This window comes from Corythoichthys intestinalis, chromosome 5, assembly GCF_030265065.1.
Source record: "Corythoichthys intestinalis isolate RoL2023-P3 chromosome 5, ASM3026506v1, whole genome shotgun sequence".
Lineage (NCBI taxonomy): Eukaryota > Metazoa > Chordata > Actinopteri > Syngnathiformes > Syngnathidae > Corythoichthys > Corythoichthys intestinalis.
In genome coordinates, this window is record NC_080399.1 from 13,397,517 (window position 1) to 13,421,051 (window position 23,535).

The 23,535-nt window shown below is 38.2% G+C and overlaps 1 protein-coding gene across 11 annotated transcripts in view; it reads left to right on the plus strand.

Moving 5' to 3' along the window:
- Positions 1 to 23,535, plus strand: part of LOC130915781 (AP-3 complex subunit beta-2) — a 71,790-nt gene that overhangs the window by 13,047 nt on the left and 35,208 nt on the right. For 10 of the 11 annotated variants that reach the window (XM_057835847.1, XM_057835848.1, XM_057835849.1 and 7 more), the window contains exons 2-10: positions 6,877 to 6,952; positions 7,288 to 7,362; positions 7,574 to 7,669; positions 16,290 to 16,450; positions 16,554 to 16,620; positions 16,694 to 16,876; positions 20,824 to 21,027; positions 23,268 to 23,365; positions 23,443 to 23,497. In XM_057835847.1, the coding sequence (XP_057691830.1) occupies positions 6,877 to 6,952; positions 7,288 to 7,362; positions 7,574 to 7,669; positions 16,290 to 16,450; positions 16,554 to 16,620; positions 16,694 to 16,876; positions 20,824 to 21,027; positions 23,268 to 23,365; positions 23,443 to 23,497 (1,015 nt within the window). Of the gene's footprint in view, positions 1 to 6,876; positions 6,953 to 7,287; positions 7,363 to 7,573; positions 7,670 to 16,289; positions 16,451 to 16,553; positions 16,621 to 16,693; positions 16,877 to 19,112; positions 19,149 to 20,823; positions 21,028 to 23,267; positions 23,366 to 23,442; positions 23,498 to 23,535 lie in introns of all 11 variants that reach the window. The other variant, XM_057835843.1, reaches the window with a different exon arrangement.

A 23,535-nucleotide genomic window follows, 5' to 3' on the forward strand; every position in this document is an offset into this window, starting at 1 on the left:
TTTAACAGAACTGGCTTTAAAATTATTAAAGTTTTTACTCTGCTCAAGTTCAGGGTTGGTATCCATTTGACAGACATATTCCAGTCATTTTTAGATTTACTTACGGTAACCTTTTATTGACCCAAATTGCAAACCTACAGTAAATCTAAAATAGTACGAGGATCACACGAAAACTGTGTAAAAGTCATAAATAGCATTCTTTAGTGTTTTTACATAGTGCTGCTCACACATTTTTACTTTACGTTTGGGCATTTGAGAGCTGCTTAGTTCATTAATAATGCACGCAAAAGGTATTTTAGCCTGGATGTCCCGCTGCATAATATTCACAAATACAAGAAGCAAAACATTGCAACTGTGAAGAGTCTCTGCCTAATTTACCGTAAGTAAATTGCAAAATTAAATACCGGTAATTAAACTTTTTCATCTGAATATTGGAAATTCATTTTGGCATTTGCTAGTTTCGTTGCAAAAAAAGTCACATCGTAGTCCTATTGCCGTGAGGACATTCCTAGTGGAGAGTGCTTTTTTCAGGTAAGCAGAGATCCAGGGCACTGCGGTGGTTGAATAATTCAGTGCTGTTTGTAGATCCCAAATTAAAGAAGCAAGAGTTGGTGTCGAATTATTGCCGGCCCTTTGGCCAGAAACCCAATACGAGTGTCATTTTCCACAAGGCTTCTTCCCTCAAGTGATATTCACATTACCAAACTGTAACTTGTCACTCCACATCTCATCCTCATAGACGATGTAAAGTTAATTCCGAGATTTGTTTCCATCCATCCATTATCTGAACTGCTTCTCATGAGTGTTCGGTGGAGCGAGTACCTCGTTGTTGCCGTGTGGAAAAGCATTGACTGTTTTCTCAGCTTTTTTGGGGGGAGGGGGGGGGGGGGCTTGAACTCACTGCACTAAACACAACACGTTTATACATACAGTGTACGACACCATAAATGCAGAAATGGAAGCCGTGCTTTTCTGGTTTAAGTTGGAACCTGCTTATACTATACAAAGTCTAGTCATGTTTGTAAGTTAATTAGTAGGAGCCGTTAAACAAATGAGCTTAAGTTGTCAGGGCGGTCATGATGGTCCCATTTTCCAGCAACGGATGCTTGGAAATTATTTTGCTGCACATCTGGTTGCCGTGGAAACTGCTTTGTGGAGAGCTATTAAATGAGCCGTGTACAGTTTTTTGAACCATTCGCAGCTTGACACCATAATTCATGCCTGAATGCCATAATGTATTTTATTTAACAAATTATATTGTATTCATAGAAAAATCCAGAGGTGAATATGAAAATGAAATCTGATTAGCACTAACTTGGTTTATAATGGACATTTTGATTATATTGGCCATTTGTATTGATCCTTAAAGATGCTTTGTCGAGCGATTTTGTCTAATTGCAACCGATTTTGAAGCTAGAAGTGTTTAAAATTGTAGAAACCTCAAGGTAGGTTTGCGAGTAAAATTTATTCAGCTGATTTTTTCGCTTTGACTTGAGCAAAAACTTTTGTGCTATATAATAGCAGTGAACACATTTCACAACAAGCAATACTTTTACAGGCTTCAGTCTGGTTAATGTCAGTCCCAGTTGAATTCACCTGTCAAATAAAACTTACCTTTGCACTTTAGATATTTCGATACAAATGATGCAGCAACACATGTAGACAGGCAATATACGACCAGATTTATCGGACTATGAGATTTTTCATAATTTGGCCAGGGGTGCGATTTATACTCTGGAGCGACTTATGTGTGAAATTTTAACACATTATTATCACTTCACATGTTATTTTCACACCAAACAGTGAAAGGGCGTTCTAGGACTATTTCAACATTGGCGGTAACTTATAAAACAAATAAAAACAACTGAGAAGGGCTAAACAAAACCGAGAGCAACTTATTTTCTGCTGCTTACAAACTGGAAGTAGTGAAATATCATGTAGCGTTAACACAGGGGTGGGCAAACCTGTCCTCAAGGGGTGCAGTGGGTCCTGGTCTTTGTTACAACTGATCCAGCACAGGCAGTTTAACCAATGAGAGGTCTGGGGAAACAAGAAACACCTGACTGCAATGAACTGATTGCACTTGTAAGACACCAGATTGGTGAAACGGTGTCCTCTTGATGGGTTGCAATGAAAACCCGCACCCACTGTGGCCCTTTGTGGAATAGTTTGCCCACCCCTGTGTTAGCACAACATACACTTATTCAGCCTGTTGTTCTCTATTCTATTTTTATTTTAAATTGCCTTTCGAGATGCCATGTCTGTTCTTGGAGTTAGATTTTATCAAATAAATTTCCCCCAAAAATGCGTGCATTTTTTGGCTGGTGCAACTTATACTTAAGTGCAACTTATAGTCTGAAAAATACGCGTATTTTACTCACTTATATATGTGAGTGTATATACTCACTCACGTAAATACTGTAATTTATGGACTACTAGCCACTACATTTTCCCCTACTTTGAACCCTGTGGCTAATAGTTCCGTCCTGTTCATTCATGGGTTTTTACTGGCTAATAATCTGAATGTCTTTTGGTGTAATTATCCCATCATAGACTGTGTGAACCTGCAATTTATATTCCAGTGCAGTTTATAGAGAACAGGTACTGTTTTCTTGTAAAATTTGTTGGATGTGACTTGTAGTCAGGTGCGTTTTACAGTCCAAAAATTACAGTACTTCATTGCCCGCCATTAATAACGATCAACGACGTGCGGAGAGGTCCATGACGAATGAAGCAGTGACTTCCAGTCAGATTTACCAATACACACAAAATATTATATATATATATATATATATATATATATATATATATATATAAATGTTTCCATAGTGTGCACTTCCTGTGGGGGTGGTATTACAGTATAAAAGAAATCTCTGTGATGTGCCGGTGAGTGACCCATATGCTGAGAAGCACGCTGAATAAAGAAGTGTTGTTCCATCGTTGTCTCGCCCACCCGGGCGGTATGGTTTCTCCTCTCAAGCTCGGGTCCTCTACCAGAGGCCTGGGAGTTTGAGGGTTTTGCGCAGGCTCTTAGCTGTCCCTAGGATTGCGTTCTTCTGAATGGAGATGTTGGTCGTTGTTCCTGGTATCTGTTGGAGCCATGCACCCATCTTGGGGGTTACTGCCCCTAGTGTCCCGATATACTGGACTGTCTCAGAAAATTAGAATACACAATATTCTAATTTTCTGAGACAGTCCTGTATATTGTTCTATGTAAAGGACGTCAGCCAAGGTCGGCCCCCCACATTTTTACCACGCCAAATCTGGTCCCCTTTGCAAAAAGTTTGGACACCCCTGCTTTAAATGGTGGATTAATGTACAGGACTGTCTCAGAAAATTAGAATATTGTGTATTCTAATTTTCTGAGACAGTCCAGTATATATCTCGGGACACTGCCGATATATATGTCGACTATATATATAAATATATATACCGTATTGGCCCGAATATAAGACGACCCCGATTATAAGACGACCCCCTCTTTTTCAAGACTCAAGTTTGAAAAAAGACTTTTTGAACACCAAATTAATTTTTATACAGAAACGACCACGGAAAGCTTTTCTCTGACTGTGAGCATTTTTTAGGCGATCTTTTTGAGCTCTACATCTCCGTACATTACACTCTGTGACACCATATTTCACAGCCGCTTTGCAGTTGTTTGAAGACACCGCCTCATTTATCACCATCAACTTGAAGTTTGCGTCATAACTTCTCCTCAGCTGCCGGTGTTCTGCCAAAATGTCCTACATCGGCGAAACGTCCTACATTAGTCGAATTTGACACCTAAATTACTACCGTGTGCTCTAAACTTGTTTTGTTTAGATGCATACAGGAATAACGTACTAAAGAAATGCCTGCAGAAAATACTTAAATGTAGTTATGTCAAATAAGGACGGTTTAAATACGCTACGTGACTAATGTGGTCAACTGCTTCAAAGCTAACACAAAAAAACACAATGGTTAAAAGTATGAGAGGGTAATACATGCAAAAAGTATCTTTGAGGCTGTGAAAAGGTTCTAAATAACTAAATAAAAACAAAAATAGTGAGTACTCGCCGCTTCCAACCGATGTGCGCATGCGTGTGAATGCATATGCAAGCGCCCTGAGCATTGTGTAGGACGTTTCGCCGCGTAGTAAGGAATGGCCAAACACCGGTTAACCTGGCCAATCTTCGACCCACTTTTCTCCAAATTGTCGCGAAGTTTCTCCATTTTCGGTTATCTCTTCTATTACCGGTATTTTCTTCTCTTTTCCTTCTTACCACTTTCTTCTTCGTGTCAGGGGTTCGCTTTGGCCGCCCGAGTCGCGTTCAGCATTCGATTCATTGATGACTGGCGCCATCAAGCGTCGTGAATGGGTATATGTCTAGGCCGCAGTTTTTTTTTTTTTTTTTTTTTTTTAGGCCGCAGTTATAAGACGACCTCCTCTTTTTCAATCTTATTTCAGTGCAAAAAACATCGTCTTATATTCGGGCCAATACGGTATATATATATGTATATATATATTAGGGCTGTCAAAATTTTCGCGTTAATGGGTGTTAATTAATTTTTTTAATTAATCACGTTAAAATATTTGACGCAATAAACGCAAATGCCCCGCTCAGACAGATTTAAATGACAGTTGCAGTGAAACGCTAACTTGTTGTGTTTTATGGAGTTGCTGCCCTCTGCTGGCGCTTGGGTGCGACTGATTATATAGGCTTCAGCACCCATGAGCATTGTGTAAGTAATTATTGACATCAGCAATGGCGGGCTACTAGTTTATTTTTTGATTGAAAATTTTACAGATTTTATTAAAACGAAAACATAAAGAGGGGTTTTAATATAAAATTTCTTTAACTTGTACTAACATTTTTCTTTTAAGAACTACAAGTCTTTCTATCCATGGATCGCTTTAACAGAATGTTAATAATGTTAATGCCATCTTGTTGATTTATTGTTATAATAAACAAATACAGTCCTTATGTACCGTATGTTGAATGTATAGTGTATCCATCTTGTGTCTTATCTTTCCATTCCAACAATAATTTACTGAAAAATATGAAAATTTTATAGATGGTTTGAATTGCGATTAATTGCGACTAATTACGATTAATTAATTTTCAAGCTGTAATTAACTCGATTAAAAAATTTTAATCGTTTGACAGCCCTAATATATATATATATATATATATATATATATATATATATATATATATATATATATATATATATATATACACACAGTGGGGAGAACAAGTATTTGATACACTGCCAATTAGACATGTGCCGGTTACCGGTTTCACGGTTTACCGTGGTGTGAAAACGTCGCGGTTTCAAAACCACTAAAATTTTCCGTCAGACCGTAGTACGGTATTCGCCATTTTTCATGTGTCAAAAATGCAGCCAGAAGTGGCGTGGCGCGGCAGCGCTCACCCCCTCCCGTTTGTTGCTGTGTGTGAAAGTAACTATCGGCTAAACAGCCAGCGAACCCTAAACAAATACTCTAAACATAAGGCGTTCTTTTCTTCAATTTATTGAGCTCTCAAATCGTGGTAAGTGGAATATACAAAATGACTACATTTAAAACGTTGTACAATTGTATTTTTCCATGTGTGAGTAGCTAAACAGATTAGCACTATGAAAAAGTTTGCCAAAAACAAAACACATATTTTCCTTTGAAATTCGATTTACAAACGAACTAAAAGCTTATAAAAGACGAATGTTAGCCTAGGCTTAGCTGGGAGAGCAACTTCGTCGAGTGTTACAGCTGCAGAGTGAGAAAATAAGCTTGATTCGCTTGAATGAAGGGGGCAAAAAAGGCATAGCATCAAAGATCGTTAATTGAGGAAAGATGATCTTGCCCTAAGCACAAATCCACGTTTGCTGGATCAAGGAGAGGTCTCACTCCCAATGATTTAAAAAAAAAATTTTTTTTAGATGAAACCTTTCCACAACAATATTTACATTTTAACTAACTTATACATGTTTAACTAACTTATTAACTTTTGAATTCTTTGTTCTTTCTAACACAAAGGCATGACATCATGTAGACTAGAGTTGACACAGTGGCTGAAAATGGCAAAACTTCACTTGAGCTTTTCAATCCTCAAAAAAAAAATTATGCAGTATAAATTTTTAAAAATTTTATTCAGAAGAGTTTTTACTTTTTTTATAGAAATTATTTTGTTCTTGCTCTAAACTTGAGCAACTTGAGCTGTGGCTGTGGGTACAGTCTACGTTATATTTCAATTTTATTAAAAATGTTTTGTTTTGTTTTTTATTGATAATTTATTTATTTTAACAATACATTCATATTCCAATTTGCAACTATGTTCTGAAAAAAAAAATCCTGTTCAATGGAAAAAAAGTTTTTTTTTTTTTTTAACCCATACATCTCAAAATAATACATTTTGGAGCTATAATTGCAATACTGTGATACCGTGAAACCACGGTATTTTTGCTCACGGTTATCGTACCGTCAAAATCTCATACCGGCACATGCCTACTGCCAATGGGTTTTCCCACTGGCTCTACCTCCCCTGAATGCACTTCACTGAATACATTTCCAATTCATTTACAGTAAACTAGCTCTGAATGTTCATCTTTCAATTGCAACCAATGCATTAAATGACTGCCTATATAAAGGGTTAAGAATCACTGCACTAGCGAAATGAAGAACAACCAATTGCGAGAAATTTGATTTCCTGTCATTGTGTACGGGTGGAGCAGGGCTGCGAAGTTTGATGTCTCCCCATAAAACATGAACTTCTCATAACTCACAACTCCACAAGGTCACAGCTTAAGCATAAATCTTATGTAAGCTCTCATGAGAGTCGTATTGGTGAAATGTGTAGCTGCATACTCACTGAGTCCTACTTTGCTTTCTTCACTCAGACATGACGACCTGAAGGAGATGCTGGACAGCAACAAAGACTCCCTTAAGCTGGAGGCCATGAAACGCATCGTTGCCGTGAGTAATATTCTCCTCTGCGGGATTTCATGAGGAGGCTTCACGAAGCACAGCGTGATTTTTAATTGCAGACACGCATGGAAGACTCGCTGCTTTCTTTACTGCGTTAAATGTCCTGAAACTTAAAAGAGACTCGCTAAGAGTGTTTTAGAGCATAAACTGCAATGGCGAAGACACAGCTTTTAAATATTCATTATGTTGCCACTATCTGCTGGGGCCGTATCCCCGCAGGAGCGACTTTGCTAAGCTTCAGCGTGAAGTGATATACTGCAAAAGTCCAAATTCCCTGCATGTGAAATTTGGAGTTGCTTCTTATGTTTGTCTTTTATGCGCAGATGATTGCCCGAGGTAAAAATGCGTCAGACCTCTTCCCTGCCGTGGTGAAAAATGTGGCTTGTAAAAATATTGAGGTATGCACCGTTCACCCTTTCTGTGTAATTTATGCTCTCGCTTAGTGCTTATCGTATTTGTACAGCCTCCTGTGGTTTTGGGTTTATCTCACCTAAAGGAAATAGCGATTTTCTTCTTCTACTCGTCTTGCCTTTCATCATGGGGTTTCTTTTCGCCTCGCTTTGCAAGGAAAATAATTGCATTTTCTTTTGTCTGCCTCCCTGCTCGCAGGTAAAGAAGCTGGTGTACGTTTACTTGGTGCGTTATGCCGAGGAGCAGCAAGACCTGGCGTTGCTCTCCATCTCCACCTTCCAAAGAGGCTTGAAGGTACACAGCATGAGCACTGGTGATGTTTTTTTGTAGACGGAATAACACGGATCTGGTTAGGGGACTGAGCCGAGTAAATACATTAGGCGCATTTGCACAATTGAATGAGCTCCAAATCTGTACAGTATGCTAGTATACTGTATACAGTACAGGCCAAAGGTTTAGACACACCTTCTCATTCGTGTGTTTTCTTTAGTTTCATGACTATTTGCATTGTAAATTCTTACTCAAGGTAATAAAACTATGTATGTATGAATAACTAATAACATGTATAATATTGTAGTATCTTTAACTCATTCACTTCTTTGAAGGTAGATTTGTGTCTTTATTATTCAATCAAAAAAAAAGGTTGCTTCAAAAAAAAAAAAAAGTTGCTTTAATCAAAATATTTATTTTCAATCAAAGAAAAAGTCACTTCAATAAAAAAAAATGTGAATGCAAAAATAAATTTGAAACTCAAAAAAATGTATTTGGAACCTATTTTTCTTTGATTACATTTAAAAAAATGTTTTATTTAAGTTTTTTTTTTTTTTTTATTGAAACAACTTTTTTCATTGACGTAATGTGGTTTTGTGTTTGGACCACATTTTGGCAAGGACATTTATGTCTTTATTATTCAATCAAAAAATAAGTTGCTTCAAACAAAAAAACTATTTTTAATCAAAGACAAAAATAATTTTTCTTTTGAAAAAATTTTTTTATTTGAAATATTTATTTTTTTATTGAAGTGTATGTTTTTTGAAAAGCAAAAAGTTTTCAACTCTTTTTTTTTTTTTTTTTTTTAAGTGGAAAAAGTTTTGGACGCACTTTTTTTGAAGGCACTTTTTTCGATTGAATCATTTTGACACAAAGATGCAACTTCAACGCTATTTCCGGCATGTTTGAGTGGCAGGTGACTACGCCAATGGCATTAAAGCATGAAGCAAGAATAATGGCCACCAGGGCTCCATTCATCCATTGGACTGTGCTCGAGTAAGCCGAAAATAGGGCACCGGTACGGGGGTGCGACATCAGGACCTCACCGGAGTGCCCTCGACGGTACGGTGCCCTGTCACGCACACAACCCAGGCGCGGAGGCCGGCTGTCGAGTGGACGGCCGGCGAGTGACACGACACTCATTCAAAGCTAAAGCGACGGGCTCCCGGCGCGGACGCCGGCGACTCGCCGGCAGTCCACTCGCTTACTGGGCAGGCTAGTGTCGGGCCACTCGCCGGCCACTCCCGTACCGGCGCCAAACCGTCACGTCAGGGCAGCGGGTGAAGTTCCCCGTGTTGAATCACATTAAGCAACAGGGCTATAATAATAATATAATTAATAATAATATAATTATGGAGATGGTTAGCATCCACAGCTGTCTTGTGCTTTATATGTCATTAGAGTATACATTGAAACACAGCGGTTTGTAGGCAGCCCGTACATAACCGTTGCCTGGCACGGCCAGACTGTTCTCCCTGTATTTTTCAAACACTGTGAGAATAGTCTGGGACCCCCCTCCTTAACGGCCTCTCGAGCACGGACAAAAGCAACCGTCCAATCAGATTCGTTTATTTGCGTGACGTGTTCTTAACGAGCAACGTCACTCTTCCGTGTCGGAAGTCGTCTCCACAACAACACAGATGGCGAACTGGAGAGCGGAGAATATGTTCCAATCCACGGTAAAAATCAGTTTTAAATTACCAAAAACACATCGACACAAGTCATTGACAACAGTCTGTCTCGCGCTAGCCATGTTAAATAAACGTTTCCATTCTCCGCTCGTGCCGCGCAAGAGTTGTCACTTTACCAACGTCACATCTGCCCATCGCTGATCGGTCCACTCAACCGTCTGTTTACTGTGGCTTGCTCCGCCCTGGAAATTTGATCTGCTCATTGGTCGCCAGACTCTAGCTGGAAAAGTGATGAGTCTGATGTACCAGGCTAACATAACTGCACACGAAAACGAACACTAATGGCGTCAAATGACGTCTTACCTTATTTTTGTCACACAAAAGCGCTGTCCAGGTCGATGATCATCCAGTGTTCTCAGATGTTGCTCCTGAAGCTTCTCGAAGCGTCTCATCCCGTCTTTCCTGTTCATTTTGCTTTTGCTGCTCGTTTTGTGAAATATCGACAGGGCTGTCCTTCTCATTAATATTCCGCCGGGTTCAAATTGGAAGGGCAGAACCGACGACATGTTTATGTAGTTAAAAGAGTGACACTCTGCAAGTCCGGCAGCGTACCAATGTGACGTCAACAACAATGGCAAGCTACTAGTTAATTTTTTGTTTTAAAATTTTACAAATTTTATTAAAATGAAAACATTAAGAGGGGTTTTAAAATGAAATTATTATAACTCATACTAACATTTATTTTTATGAATTCAATGTCTTTCTGTCCGTGGTACCCTTTAAGTTGCCACCCTTTGCTCGGATTGCTTTTTTGTACTCTTGCTATTCTCTTGATGAGCTTCAAGAGGGAGTCACCTAAAACTGTTTTTGACCTAACATGTATGCCCTTTCAGGGTTAATTAGTGGAATTTATTGCTTTATCAATGGGGTTGGGACATTCATTTGTGTTGCATTGAATAAGGGGTGTCCAAACTTTTGGCCTGTACTGTATATTAGGGTTGGCACACTATTACGAAAAAAAAAAAAAAAATCAAATTAGTAGGGATGGGAATTTCAACTAATTTCCCTGACGACTGGTCTCAGAATGTATTCAGGACTAGTCAACTAATCTATAAGCAAGAAAACTTGCAATTTAATGCACATATTGAATAAAAAAATGTTTTGTGTATTTAGGGAATATTTTAACCAAAACGTTCAGGACAAATTGTTTAAATTCTACTGATGTAACAAAAACTGACTCAATAAAGGTAAACAATTGAAAGAGAAATACATTCCTGATACTTTCGAAAGAGAAATACATTCCTGATACGTTCGCCAAAATTTCTCCAAACTTTGTGTCCCTGCCCCTCCTATGTGTTTGTGTGTGGAGGGGTGTGGGGGGAATTTCTCTCCCTGGCTGCTCAGCCTGTTTACAAAGAGGCAAAGGAGCGAAGACTAAAGCTCCTTTTAGACTTATATCACGCTAAATTCCCGTGTAATGTGACGCGGGATGTCCCCGTTTCATGGCTTTCAGACATTGGGAGATGTACCGGGAATTGCGGACACTTTCAGATTTGTCCCGTGTTGGCGATTCGGCGCTCTCTGTGCGTGGAGGACCGGGGACAGGATTTTATAACCCAGACATTAAGTCTTTCTTGGTCGCCATCGGCAACAATATAAACCACACATTTCCAAAGATGGACGATGAGCTGTCTCTTCCTCGGTTCTAAGATTCAGTAGCAAATCTTTTCAGTTTGACATGTTGATAATTGCAATGTTTGTTTACCGCTTTTCATCTTACTGCGAAGAAAGAGGAAATGACGATCGGCCTGCTTTCATGCGTGCCACGGCCTGGTTAAGTCCCGGACGCAACTCAATTAATGTCCGTGTCATCTCCGTGTCAGTCGACCCAGGGAATTGCTTTTGGACATTAGGGCTACCCATTTAAATCCCTGGATTTATTCGAAGTTCAGTGTATGTCTGAAACGGGCTCAACATACCGTATTGGCCTGAATATAAGACAGTGTCTTTTGCATTGAAATAATACTGAAAAAGAGGGGGTCGTCTTATAATCGCGGTCTAGACATTATACTCATTCACGACGCTAGATGGTGCCAGATATCACTGAAGCGATGTTCTGTCATGACAGATCTCAGCTACTCTTTTTTAGTTAAACCAGTTTGCATTATTTTATTGCATTGTTTTTCCTTATTCAAATTTGTTTCAAGACTACAGTTACAGTTAGACTTCACTTTAATGGTTAATGCAGTTATTGCAATTTTGTTGTTTTATCACAACAGATTGGTTTATTTACATTTCAAAAACCAGAAGCCATTCATTTACGAATGTGATTGCAATTTAGTTTACATATTCAAATGTTCAGATATTAAGATTTAAATGAGGCAAAATAACATGCTTTATAGAGGTGTACAAAATTTCCGATTCTTAGATTATTCGCGATTCGGCCGTGGAAGATTCGAGAACGATTCACAAACATCCAAATTCCGATTATTGAAATATGCGAAGTAAAGCGGAAGTACACAACACTCAGCGCGCCGCGCGGTCTTCGGGAGGAACGGAGCGAGAGTAGCTAAACGTCATGCTTCCCATTACCCGGCCCCTCGGGTAATGCCAATGCTCAACTCACGGCTCTAGCTCAACTCATGCAACGAGGTAAAAAAAAAAAAAACACAACGACATACCTGACTGCTGCCGAAAAGCTGCTAAAAGTACAGCTACATGATGTTACGGTAGATATCATTTATATAGGACTAGATGCACTATAGATTTGGAAGTGTTAGCAGCACAGCTAAAAAAAGCTAGATGCGGGCATTATAAACGGCCGCCATCTTAAAGCAGTACACTTCCCTGCAAGGCTGTTGTAGCGAACCTTCCAAGCAAACCAAATTAACTTTTTATCTAAAATACTCCTAAATCGGTAAAATATTGACTTGAATCTATCTTTTAAATAGTTTTAAAACTTTCACATGTCGAAAGTAGACAAAAGGGAAATTATGGAATAACGGGAGCAATTTTAACAAATTTTACGGTTGATTCACAACATTAAATTAATTGAATGTAGTTTAAAGTTGCTGATACAGAATGGGGACTGGAGTTTTTTATTTAATGTTATTTTTTAATATTTGTTTAGTGCTATATGTTAACTTGATACTGAAATAGTAGTGTGGTTTAGCCTGAGAGTATTTTTGAACAATTTTGGAACTAATGTACAAAACATTTAAAAAAAAAAAAAAAAGGAGGGGGGTGCATCAATAATCGTTTTATAATCGAATCGAAACCTCTGAATCGTAATCATAATCGAATCGTTAGGTGCCTAAAGATTCCCAGCTCTAATGCTTTATCTCTCAAATATATTGTTATAATCATTTGTTTCGGATTTACTGTAATTATTTTCTGTATAAAAATTAATTTGGTGTTCAAAAAGTCTTGTTTCAAACTTGAGTCTTGAAAAAGAGGGGGTCGTCTTATAATCAGGGCCGTCTTATATTCGGGCCAATACGGTACTTGATGCTGCATTTAATTGACTAATAAAATACGAAACTTTTAATTATGAGTAGGTGGTTAAACGAATAGTCGCGCACATCCTCGCGCATAGTCGCGCACTAATTAGCCTATTCAGAGACAGTGTAGATAGTAGAGTTGTCCACTAATGACTTTTGAACCGATAACCAATATCCCAATACCTATACTGTACTGGACTGTCTCAGGAAATTAGAATACACAATATTCTAATTTTTTGAGACAGTCCTGTGTATATATACAGGACTGTCTCAGAAAATTAGAATACACAATATTCTAATTTCCTGACTGTCTCAGGAAATTAGAATACACAATATTCTAATTTCCTGACTGTCTCAGGAAATTAGAATATTGTGTATTCTAATTTCCTGAGACAGTCCTGTATATATACACAGGACTGTCTCAAAAAATTAGAATATTGTGTATTCTAATTTCCTGAGACAGTCCAGTATATGCGGTCGTGGACTTAACATATTATGAGTAATTGTATTGCGATGCCCGACTGGATGCTTTAATAATGATAAATGTAACAACTTGAAGGTTTTCCAAATAATCGTTCTGTGAAAAATAATAGAATAACTTTAACAGAAGTTATGGAAGAAGTGCCTATATTGCACCACTATATTTGTTGTTGAAATCAATATAGTGCAAACATCAGTTTTTTTTTTTTTTTGCTCAAGTGCAAGTGCAAAGTGCCAATAAGGCACTGCTATTAGCATATTAGCCCAAAAACAACAAAGCAAAACAGAAGTCAATATTGTCATTTTAACATGCTTTCATTGGCCGATATTATCGGGTAGCCGATAATATTGGCCGACAAATCGGCTACCCGATAATATCGGACAACTCTAGACAGCTATTCAAAACGTGGTTATTAAGGCCTTTAACCCTTGATAGACCAAGTGCCTTTTTTTTTTCATTTAAAAAATAAATATTAGCCACTAATATCATGATTATTATATTATTTTAATTAATAATAAACTTTTAGTTAGCGAATACTAAATTAGTATTTTTTTAATAATGATAAATGTGTAAATTTTATAAAATTTTAAGAAAAACAAAATTAATTACATTAAAACGAATAAAACCAGAAATACACAATGATTACGGCCCCAAGTAACACTCTAAAATTGATGTTTTTTTTTCTCATAGTATTTAACTCATTGCTTTCAATTGATGGCGAAAGATGTCCAATTTAACTTGTAAGACTTGCTGTGAATGTTCATGTTTTAGTGCCATTGACATTGTTTTTTTTTTTAAAAAAATGATAATTCATGCATGAAAAGTTTAATTAGATGCTTTGTAATTAGTAAATCTTGATTAAACACATAGACATGTTCACCCCAAAATGCTAAAGTTTGTAATTTGAATGGGTTTTACTGGATGAATGAATAAAATAGTATTAGAAAAACAACTTTTCACAAAAACGCAAGTGCAAGCGCAAAGGTTAAAAGGCGGTAATAGTAATTTTAGTTTTTATTGCGGAAAAGTCAAACATTTGAATGGTCAAAAAAAGATTTTAAAAAATAGCAAAGGTCACATCTTTCTTCTTCTGGAAGAAGAACCAGAAAAATAGTTATTTGAGATACTGAAAACTCCAAGTAACCTTAGCAAAAACTGTGCGGGTGAATTATGCAAAAACTACCACAATACCAAACCCACATTTTTTAACCAGGTATCTTTTTTAGATGAAATATGCTTATTTATTCAGATTTGTCTTTGTATTCTAATGTGTACATCAATTTAGTCGGTGTACTATTTTGCACTGACAAACTGTGTTTGGAAGATAAACTGATTAACCCTTTAACACCTAAGCCTATTTTGGCCGAATTTGCATGCATTTGATGTTGCCTTTATATTTCAAAGAAAAAATTGTTCACAATGGCCAAGTTGGGTCCCTTTTTTAAGAACACCTTGAACTTCATGTTCAAACTGTTGTTTTCTTCACTGACCAATTATAATCCACATTTTGGACCCAAAAAGACAAAAAAATCCCAAAATATTTTTTCAAAATTTGTAATGTTGATGTCCCATTGACAACCAAACATGCTCGACCAAACGTTTTGAAGCTTGATAATATTTATTATTCTACTTGTTAGGATAAACATTCAATAGAAAAAAATAAGATTGAATAGTTTTATGTCTGACAATTCAACACAAACAGCAAGTATGGTCATAGGCGCTTTTGGCCTTTACACATACTATTGTCAAAACGGGTTATATACAGTGCAAAATAGTGAGAGACGAAAAAAAAAAATATATATATATATATATACATATATATATATCATCTAACACAAAAAGGGTTTGGAGGATATCTCTTTGTGAAGTTAGGTATTATACCCATCACCTTATCTAAAGTATTTACGTACATGCAACCAAGCTTCTCGAACACTCATCTTTATAAAATTTTCTTGAAGAAAAATGTATATAACATTGAAAAAAAGTATTTAATTCAAATTTTTCTGGCATACGACCCAATAAAGTTTTTTTTTTTTTTTTTTTGCGAACTCAATAAAGCTTCTGCATGAACAGGTCCCGGAGCTGCGTCACAGTCACACACAACGTCGCACAGCCTACTCCGTCCCGTTTGCGCGTTGCTGTCAGCCTGTCACTTCTACTCGTAGAAACGCCGACTCATCCCAGGAAAACAACGGCAAATAAGGTTCATCTTCTTCCTTGAGTTAATGAAATAATGCATTAGCTTGCGCTAAATTTAGTTTTAGATTCATTCTGCACGTTTCAAAGTCGCTCGCTCAAACTGGCCGTTGTTTGCTTCAGCATGCCTCCTTTTCCTTAGTTGGCGCCTCGCTCGGAAACGCATTTAATTTTTTTTTTCAACAAATGTCCACATTCGGTTCGTCCTTCTTGACATCACAACGACTCTTGGGATATGTAGTCTTTTGTGCTTCTTTCGGTTTTGAAAAAGGACAAGAAATGATGGAAATATGGAGATAGATACATGGTCCATGCAGCGTTTTAATACTGCGGTCAAGCCACTTGACCGCAGTGTTTTACTGCATATTTATGAGTGCAATAAAACTATGAAACTCAAATGACAATATCTCCCGTTTTTCTTGGTCGATTGACTTCAAATAAAAACTGGTGTGGACATCAACTTCCGTACTTTCAAATGAGACCAACCAGCGGCACGTGGGTGACGTAATTACAGCGTGACGAAGCTTCAAAGACGACATGGGTAAACACGTCGCTGCCGACACGTTCGGTGTTAAAGGGTTAAAATAAATGTTTTAAATTAATTCGTTAAATCTTTTGTAATTCATTAATCAAAATTCCTTTCCACCTCTTGTTAAAATACAAATTGCAATGCATATCAAGTTACATTTTAATCAGTTGTACAAACATTCTGAAATTTGATCACGTTTAGTGGGTAATCTGAGAAATGTTTTCTTTTTAATACCAATTTAGTATTATATATCCATCAATGCATGCGCGCAATTAATCAAATAACTCTGTACACTGTACTTCCTTAGGATCCCAACCAACTAATCAGAGCAAGTGCCCTGCGTGTCCTCTCCAGCATCCGGGTTACCATCATCGTTCCCATAATGATGCTGGCAATCAAAGAGGCCGCTTCTGACATGTCTCCGTACGTTCGGAAAACAGCTGCTCATGCCATCCCTAAACTCTACAGGTCTGCTCTCTTGTGATGGGCCTATATTTGCATACTGTCTGCCAAGAAAATCCATGCACTTGAGTCCAAAATGTGTTTTCCATTGATCTGTGTCTGTCCTCAGTCTGGATCCAGAACAGAAGGATCAGCTGATTGAAGTCATTGAGAAACTCCTCGCAGACAAAACCACAGTGAGTCTCGTGAAGTCAAGCTAAAATTGGTTTAAAATGTATAACAATTAGAAGTGAACATGTGGCTTCCCAGCTCGTGGCAGGGAGCGTGGTCATGGCCTTTGAGGAGGTGTGTCCGGAGCGGATCGACTTAATCCACAAGAACTACAGGAAGCTGTGCAACCTCCTGATCGATGTGGAGGAATGGGGTCAGGTGGTTATTATCAACATGCTGACGCGCTACGCCAGGACGCAGTTCCTCAACCCCAACATCAATGTGAGTTGCACTCAGGGTGGCAACCTGCGGGTACCTCACGATACGATAGATTTGCAATAAAGGCTCAAGATAAGGAGGATCTCAGTCAAGTTGAAATGAATTGGATGTCTAGTACAGTAAATGGCAACCAGTTACAGTAGCTAACATCAACACTATTCCAAGGGAAGATTTTGGTAGCACCCTGTTGGTTCCTTTTTAAACATTGACACCTTTTTAAGACTTGGTGGGAACATACAGTGGGGCAAATAAGTATTTAGTCAACTACCAATTGTGCAAGTTCTCCTACTTGAAAATATTAGAGAGGCCTGTAATTGTCAACATGGGTAAACCTCAACAATGAGAGACAGAATGTGGGAAAAAAAACAGAAAATCACATTGGTTGATTTTTAAAGAATTTATTTGCAAATCATGGTGGAAAATAAGTATTTGGTCAATACCAAAAGTTCATCTCAATACTTTGTTATGTACCCTTTGTTGGCAATAACGGAGGCCAAACCTTTTCTGTAACTCTTCGCTCTCCGCTTGATTTAAAGAAATCAACTGTGGTAGCAATTATTAGAAAATGGAAAACCCCCACCCCCATCCCCTTCTTTCACTGGCCAATAGGCCCCCACATGTTGTAAACCGGAAATACATCTCGCTGACGATAGCACCAGCATATTAGTACCGTAACTAGTCTAGTTGTTCAATGTATTTCTTGTTTTGTTTGTGTATGTGTTTCTTTTCTTTCTTCATTTGTATTTCTTTTCTTCTGTCCCCCCATAATCCCTTCCTTTTCACTGCTTTGTCATAATAAAAATGTATTTTGAATGATCACAATGGGAGTATGTCAGACTCTCAATGTGAAACATTAAAACTGTTCAGACTATTCGGGCACTTAGACTTCCATTCTCTGTGTCAAACAGCTGAACAGCACAGGTTAAAAAAAAAAAAATAGAAAGTGGAAAACATACAAGACCACTTAAAATCTACCTCGATCTGGGGCTCCATGCAAGATCTCACCCAGTGGCGTCAAAATGATAACAAAAACGGTAAGCAAAAATCCCAGAACCACACGGGGGGACCTAGTGAATGACCTACAGAGAGCTGGGACCACAGTAACAAACGTTACTATCAGTAACACAATGCGCCGCCAGGGACTCAAATCCTGCACGGCCAGACGTGTCCCCCTGCTGAAGCCAGTACACGTCCAGGCCCGTCTGCGGTTCGCTAGAGAGCATTTGGATGATCCAGAACACGACTGGGAGAATGTGTTATTGTCAGATGAAACCAAAATAGAACTTTTAGGTAGAAACACAGGTTCTCATGTTTGGAGGAGAAAGAATACTCAATTGCACCATACCCACTGTGAAGCATGGGGGTGGAAACATCATGCTTTGGGGCTGTTTTTCTGCAAAGGGACCAGGACGACTGATCTGTGTAAAGGAAAGAATGAACGGGGCCATGTATCGAGAGATTTTGAGTGAAAATCACCTTCCATCAGCAAGGCCATTGAAGATGAGACGTGGCTGGGTCTTTCAGCATGACAATCATCCCAAACACACAGCCAGGGCAACAAAGGAGTGGCTTCGTAAGAAGCATTTCAAGGTCCTGGAGTGGCCTAGCCAGTTTCCAGATCTCAACCCCATAGAAAATCTGTGGAGGGAGTTGAAAGTCCGTGTTGCCCAACGACAGCCCCAAAACATCACTGCTCTAGAGGAGATCTGCATGGAGGAATGGGCCAAAATACCAGCAAGAGTGTGTGAAAAGCTTGTGAAGAGTTACAGAAAACGTTTGGCCTCCGTTATTGCCAACAAAGAGTACATAACAAAGTATTGAGATGAACTTTTGGTATTGACCAAATACTTATTTTCCACCACGATTTGCAAATAAATTCTTTAAAGATCAAACAATGTTGTTTCTGTTTTTTTTTCCACATTCTGTCCCTCATGGTTGAGGTTTACCCATGTTGACAATTACACGCCTCTCTAATATTTTTAAGTGGGAGAACTTGCACAATTAGTGGTTGACTAAATACTTATTTGCCCCACTGTATCATTAACCTTTTGGGATACAGAGTATCGCATACATGACATTTTTGATATGTCTGACCCCAAATTCCACATCATCCTGTCTTTTGGCGCATTGACAGAATAAACACACTATTTTTTTTAAAATGTCAATTTAAAGCTGGCTGTTCCAACGCCTGCATGAAAAGCGACACCTCTGTTTTGATATTGTGTATTCTTTTAAACAGCTATGCGAGACAGCAAAAAAACAAGGCTTTTGCAAGGTATGTCACTAGAATAGATCTACCCCTGTATTTGGTAGCGACAGAATCTCCACATTTAGAACCAAAACAAGTGCAATCTATAGTTAGCTAACTTTGACGTGAAACAGAAAGTGGAGCAAACAAACACAATTCACATTTTTTTTGCTGTTTGAACTCAAGTATGTTTATTCAAATGGGGAATTCTGAGGAAAATTATTGGTACTATTTACTTTGTATAGTTTCCTTTTGCCTCCGTTAGTCGGTGAAACCTTGGAAAGACAGTGGTTATGTTTTCCATTCTGTATGTCTCTTTGTCTGTATATCAGTATGTGTTCAAGATGGCTCCAGATTAAATAAAGGGATTAATATCAAACTTGCAGGATATGTTTGTAATTTGGAATCTAAGTTTGTGATTAAAATCCAAGGGCAAAGAGGTTAGAAATGGAATTTTGTTGCAACAGATTAGCCCATTTAACTAAAATATCCAGGGTAGATGATATGAGAGGAGAAAAGGCCAAAGATCACAGTTGTCAGAAAAATGGCATTGCTTTGAATTTGGCTGCTTAGGCAGGGGTCTGCTCTCTCTGGGTGCTCCGCTAGTTCTACACATTAATAGTTTGTTTTTTTTTTTATCTCTAAAAAGACTATGCAAAGAGGGCTTGTGCCTGTATGAGATTCTGACGGTATGATAACCTTAAGCTAAAATATCACGGTATTGTGGTATTGCAATTACAGCTCTAAAATGTGTTACTCTGAGATATCTGGGTTTTAAAAAATCATTTTTTTTTCTCGATTGAACAGGATTTTTATTTTTCAAAACATAGCAAGCAAATTAAATTTAAAATAAACAACAACAACAACAAAACTGAAATATTCTAAATAAAAATAAAATAACTGCATTCCTTTAGGTGAGGGTAAACCCACAGCCACAGCTCAACATTATTACCATCAGAACAAAAATAATTGAATAATTTTCCATAAAAAGCACATGCGTATGACTCGTATCATGTTTACATTATACACTCACTCCTTCTCAACACAGACAGTTGCCAGAGGGAAAAAAAACACCACGTTTTACCACTGCTAGACAAACTAAACACGCTGGAGTTAACTCTCGTAGCTGGTGGGAAATGTTCATGACAGTGTTTACTAACCTTTAATTGTGTATAAATGCAAACTCATATCAGCGGTATTGCCTCCTCGGCAGCCACCCTCCACAAACATTTTTTACATGTCGGTTGGCCCTTCTCCTCGAAGCCGCAGCCGTCTGTAACTTTTCTGTAGTCGAAGTATTCCCATACCAGCAATTTCGTTTTCTTCGATGGGGGGAAGAAGTTCGGGAGTTTCACCTCCTCCAGCCATCATGTTGCACAGCTGACTCACTGACACTGAGCAACAACCAGTGTTGGAGGGTTGAGCCTTGCAGCTGCAAGCAAGGGATTTCTCCATGCATTTTTGGGACGTAAAAAATAGCTAATACCGTAGAGACGGTATGACAGAAAATTTTTGCGGTTTTGAAACCTTGACGTTTTCATACCACGGTATACCTTGAAACCGGTTACCGGCACATGTCCAGTGCAAATAAGTATCAATAGTAGTAGTTTGGACTTTAATCTGTATGAGAATTTAAATTCTAAAAATCTCAATTTCTATGACTCAAAGCAATTTAGCTAATTATCCACTTTCTTCTACAAAGGAGTCTCTGCTCGAGGAGGGCGGAGGTGGCGACAAGACCTTCTATGGCTCCGACGGCAATGATGACGATGATGAAGATGATGAAGACAAGGAAAAGAAGGCAGAGGCCGCTGCCTTGGCCAAGAGGAAGCCATACGTGATGGATCCGGACCACCGGCTGCTGCTGAGGAACACCAAGCCGCTACTGCAGAGCCGCAACGCAGCTGTTAGTAAACCCCCTCAGCAACCATTTGCATCATAACTCAAGCATTAGTGGCGGACGCCATTAGCGCATAGGATTCAATGTGAATCCACAGCTTTGGTCTCTAGAGGCTTCACCTCAGTTTAGCGTTCTTGTTAACAAGTCGGTGAAGTGCCCTTGAGCATCTTCACTCACAGCTTTAAAAGGAAATGAGGCAATCAAGTCTAATTGCTAACTTTGGCGGGCACTCCAAATGAAACCGACACATGTCAATGTGAGGCAGTGGAACTCTCCTTTTAACTTCTGCAACCTGACTATAAATAGAAATAGTGCTTTTTTTATAGCTGTTATTGGAAGTATGACTACCTTTTTTAATATCCCCCCCAAACATTTGTATTTCAGGGTTGAGAAATAGCTTTGCAAAGGGCTGGGAAATAAGACTTTTAAAATGAATAGGCAACTACTGTCATTTATGTACAACAAGTCGCACCCGACTATAAGCTGCACCCACCAAATTGTAAAACCCCCACCGCCCACATTTGTTCACATACTGTACAAGCCGCAGTGGAATATAAGACAGAGGTGTAGTATCGGATATTTACACCAAAAAGACATTCAACCCAATGGCCTGTAAAAATCCATAAATTAAGCCGCACAAGACTAAAAAGCGTGGAAAGAACGAATGTTCTTTCGCTGCCGACGGTCCCAGTTCAATTGGATTGGACGTCTACTAGTGACAAACACATTTAAATTCGCAGCAGAAGGATTAATAGAGTCACATGATTGGATGTCTAATGTCGTCAAAGGCACTGAAAGAGTTAAAAACAAAAACTAAACTAGCTATGTGCTGTCAAAAGCCTGCTAACCAAAGGCTGAGCTAACCAATTATGCCCAAAAATTAGCATGCAATTGACACTGCTATGAGAATTGAATTAATTTCAACCAGTGTTGGTTTTGTCAACGATGACTATAACAAAAATACTTTGTCAACAAACAATTTTTTCATGACAATGAGAGACGATAACAAGTTAAAAACATGTTTTGGGAGACTAAAACATAACGAGATGCCAGTTATCGTCTGACGAGACAAGACAAGATGAAAATGCGCAATAGTTTCGGTCACATGTTTAACTGTAGTTAGCCAGCATGGTAGCAGTGTCTAGTTGTGTCACTCGTGTGCTACTGCTCTCCAGTCTCCAGGCTTGAACAAACAGTAAGATTTGTTTTCTTATCTTGACCAGAGAGAATATGCAATGTTCCTTTAGCAGTTAAAGGTCTATACTGAATGATAATCACACACTAAATGTAACTTGTAGCGTTGGCATATTATTCGTGTTCCTGTTAGCATTGGGCTTATGCTAACAGGGAGCGTCCTCTTAAACTCCCGGACAACTTTTTTTGTTTTTTTTTCATACAGTTCGTGGCTTCCGGGTGGGTATATTAATTGAAAAAATGTACTGTTTTTCTGCTGAATGCGTATTATCACCAAGTTGACGTTGTCCAATTAGATGCTACAGTATGTGCTCGTCTGTCAATTTTCATCCAAAATAGTTGAAAACATTTATTTATGGAGTTTTTGTTTTCTTTTCTAATTTTACGCACACATTTTTTAAAATAAATGTCGACTATTAACTAGACGAAATTAGTCTTCAGTTATCGTCAACAAAAACGAGACGAAGACAAACACATTTTGAGATGACTGAAATAGTACTAAGACGATAAGTATTAGACTAAAGGGCTGCCAAAAATAACACTGATACATGTAAATAATTTTAAATAAAATTATAAATACTGTTTTTGGACAAAAGCCACACCCACCAAATTTTAAAAGAAAACAATATTTATTCATATATAAGTCACCGTAAATCGCAGGGATATTCACACCAAAAGACTACTTAAAATAAGACTAATAAGTATCATCAACCAAAGTACCATCGACGAAAATTAAAAGGGCTGCGAAAAACAACACTGATTTAAACCTAGATATTGATGCAATGTGCATTGGTTGCTAACCACTGAATCGGATTAGTTTATTAATTAATCAAGTAGTACCAACTTTCACCAGTAGAGATTGCTATTTAGACCTTCATTGAATCATGAAGATTTTTAGGCTGCAAATCTCTCAAAAATAGCATTTTTTTTAGTTAATTTACCAATTATGTTTTTTTTTTAAGTCATCAGGCCTATAACAATCCCAGTTTGAGAACCACTTGTTTAGTTGCTCAACCATGTTGAAGTGCTATATTTCCACCCGTATGTTCTAGGTGGTGATGGCCGTGGCTCAGCTCTACTTCCACCTCGCCCCCAAAGCTGAGGTTGGAGTAATCGCTAAGGCTCTTGTGCGTCTTCTGCGCAGTCACAGGTGAGCTTATTATGCATTTGAAATCAAATAGACGTTTTGTTTTCTTCACCATTAAACCTGTATTGGATTTATTCCAGTGAAGTCCAGTATGTTGTTCTTCAAAATGTGGCCACTATGACCATTAAGAGAAGGGTGAGTTATACTCGGACATTTAAAGTTTGTCTATGAAT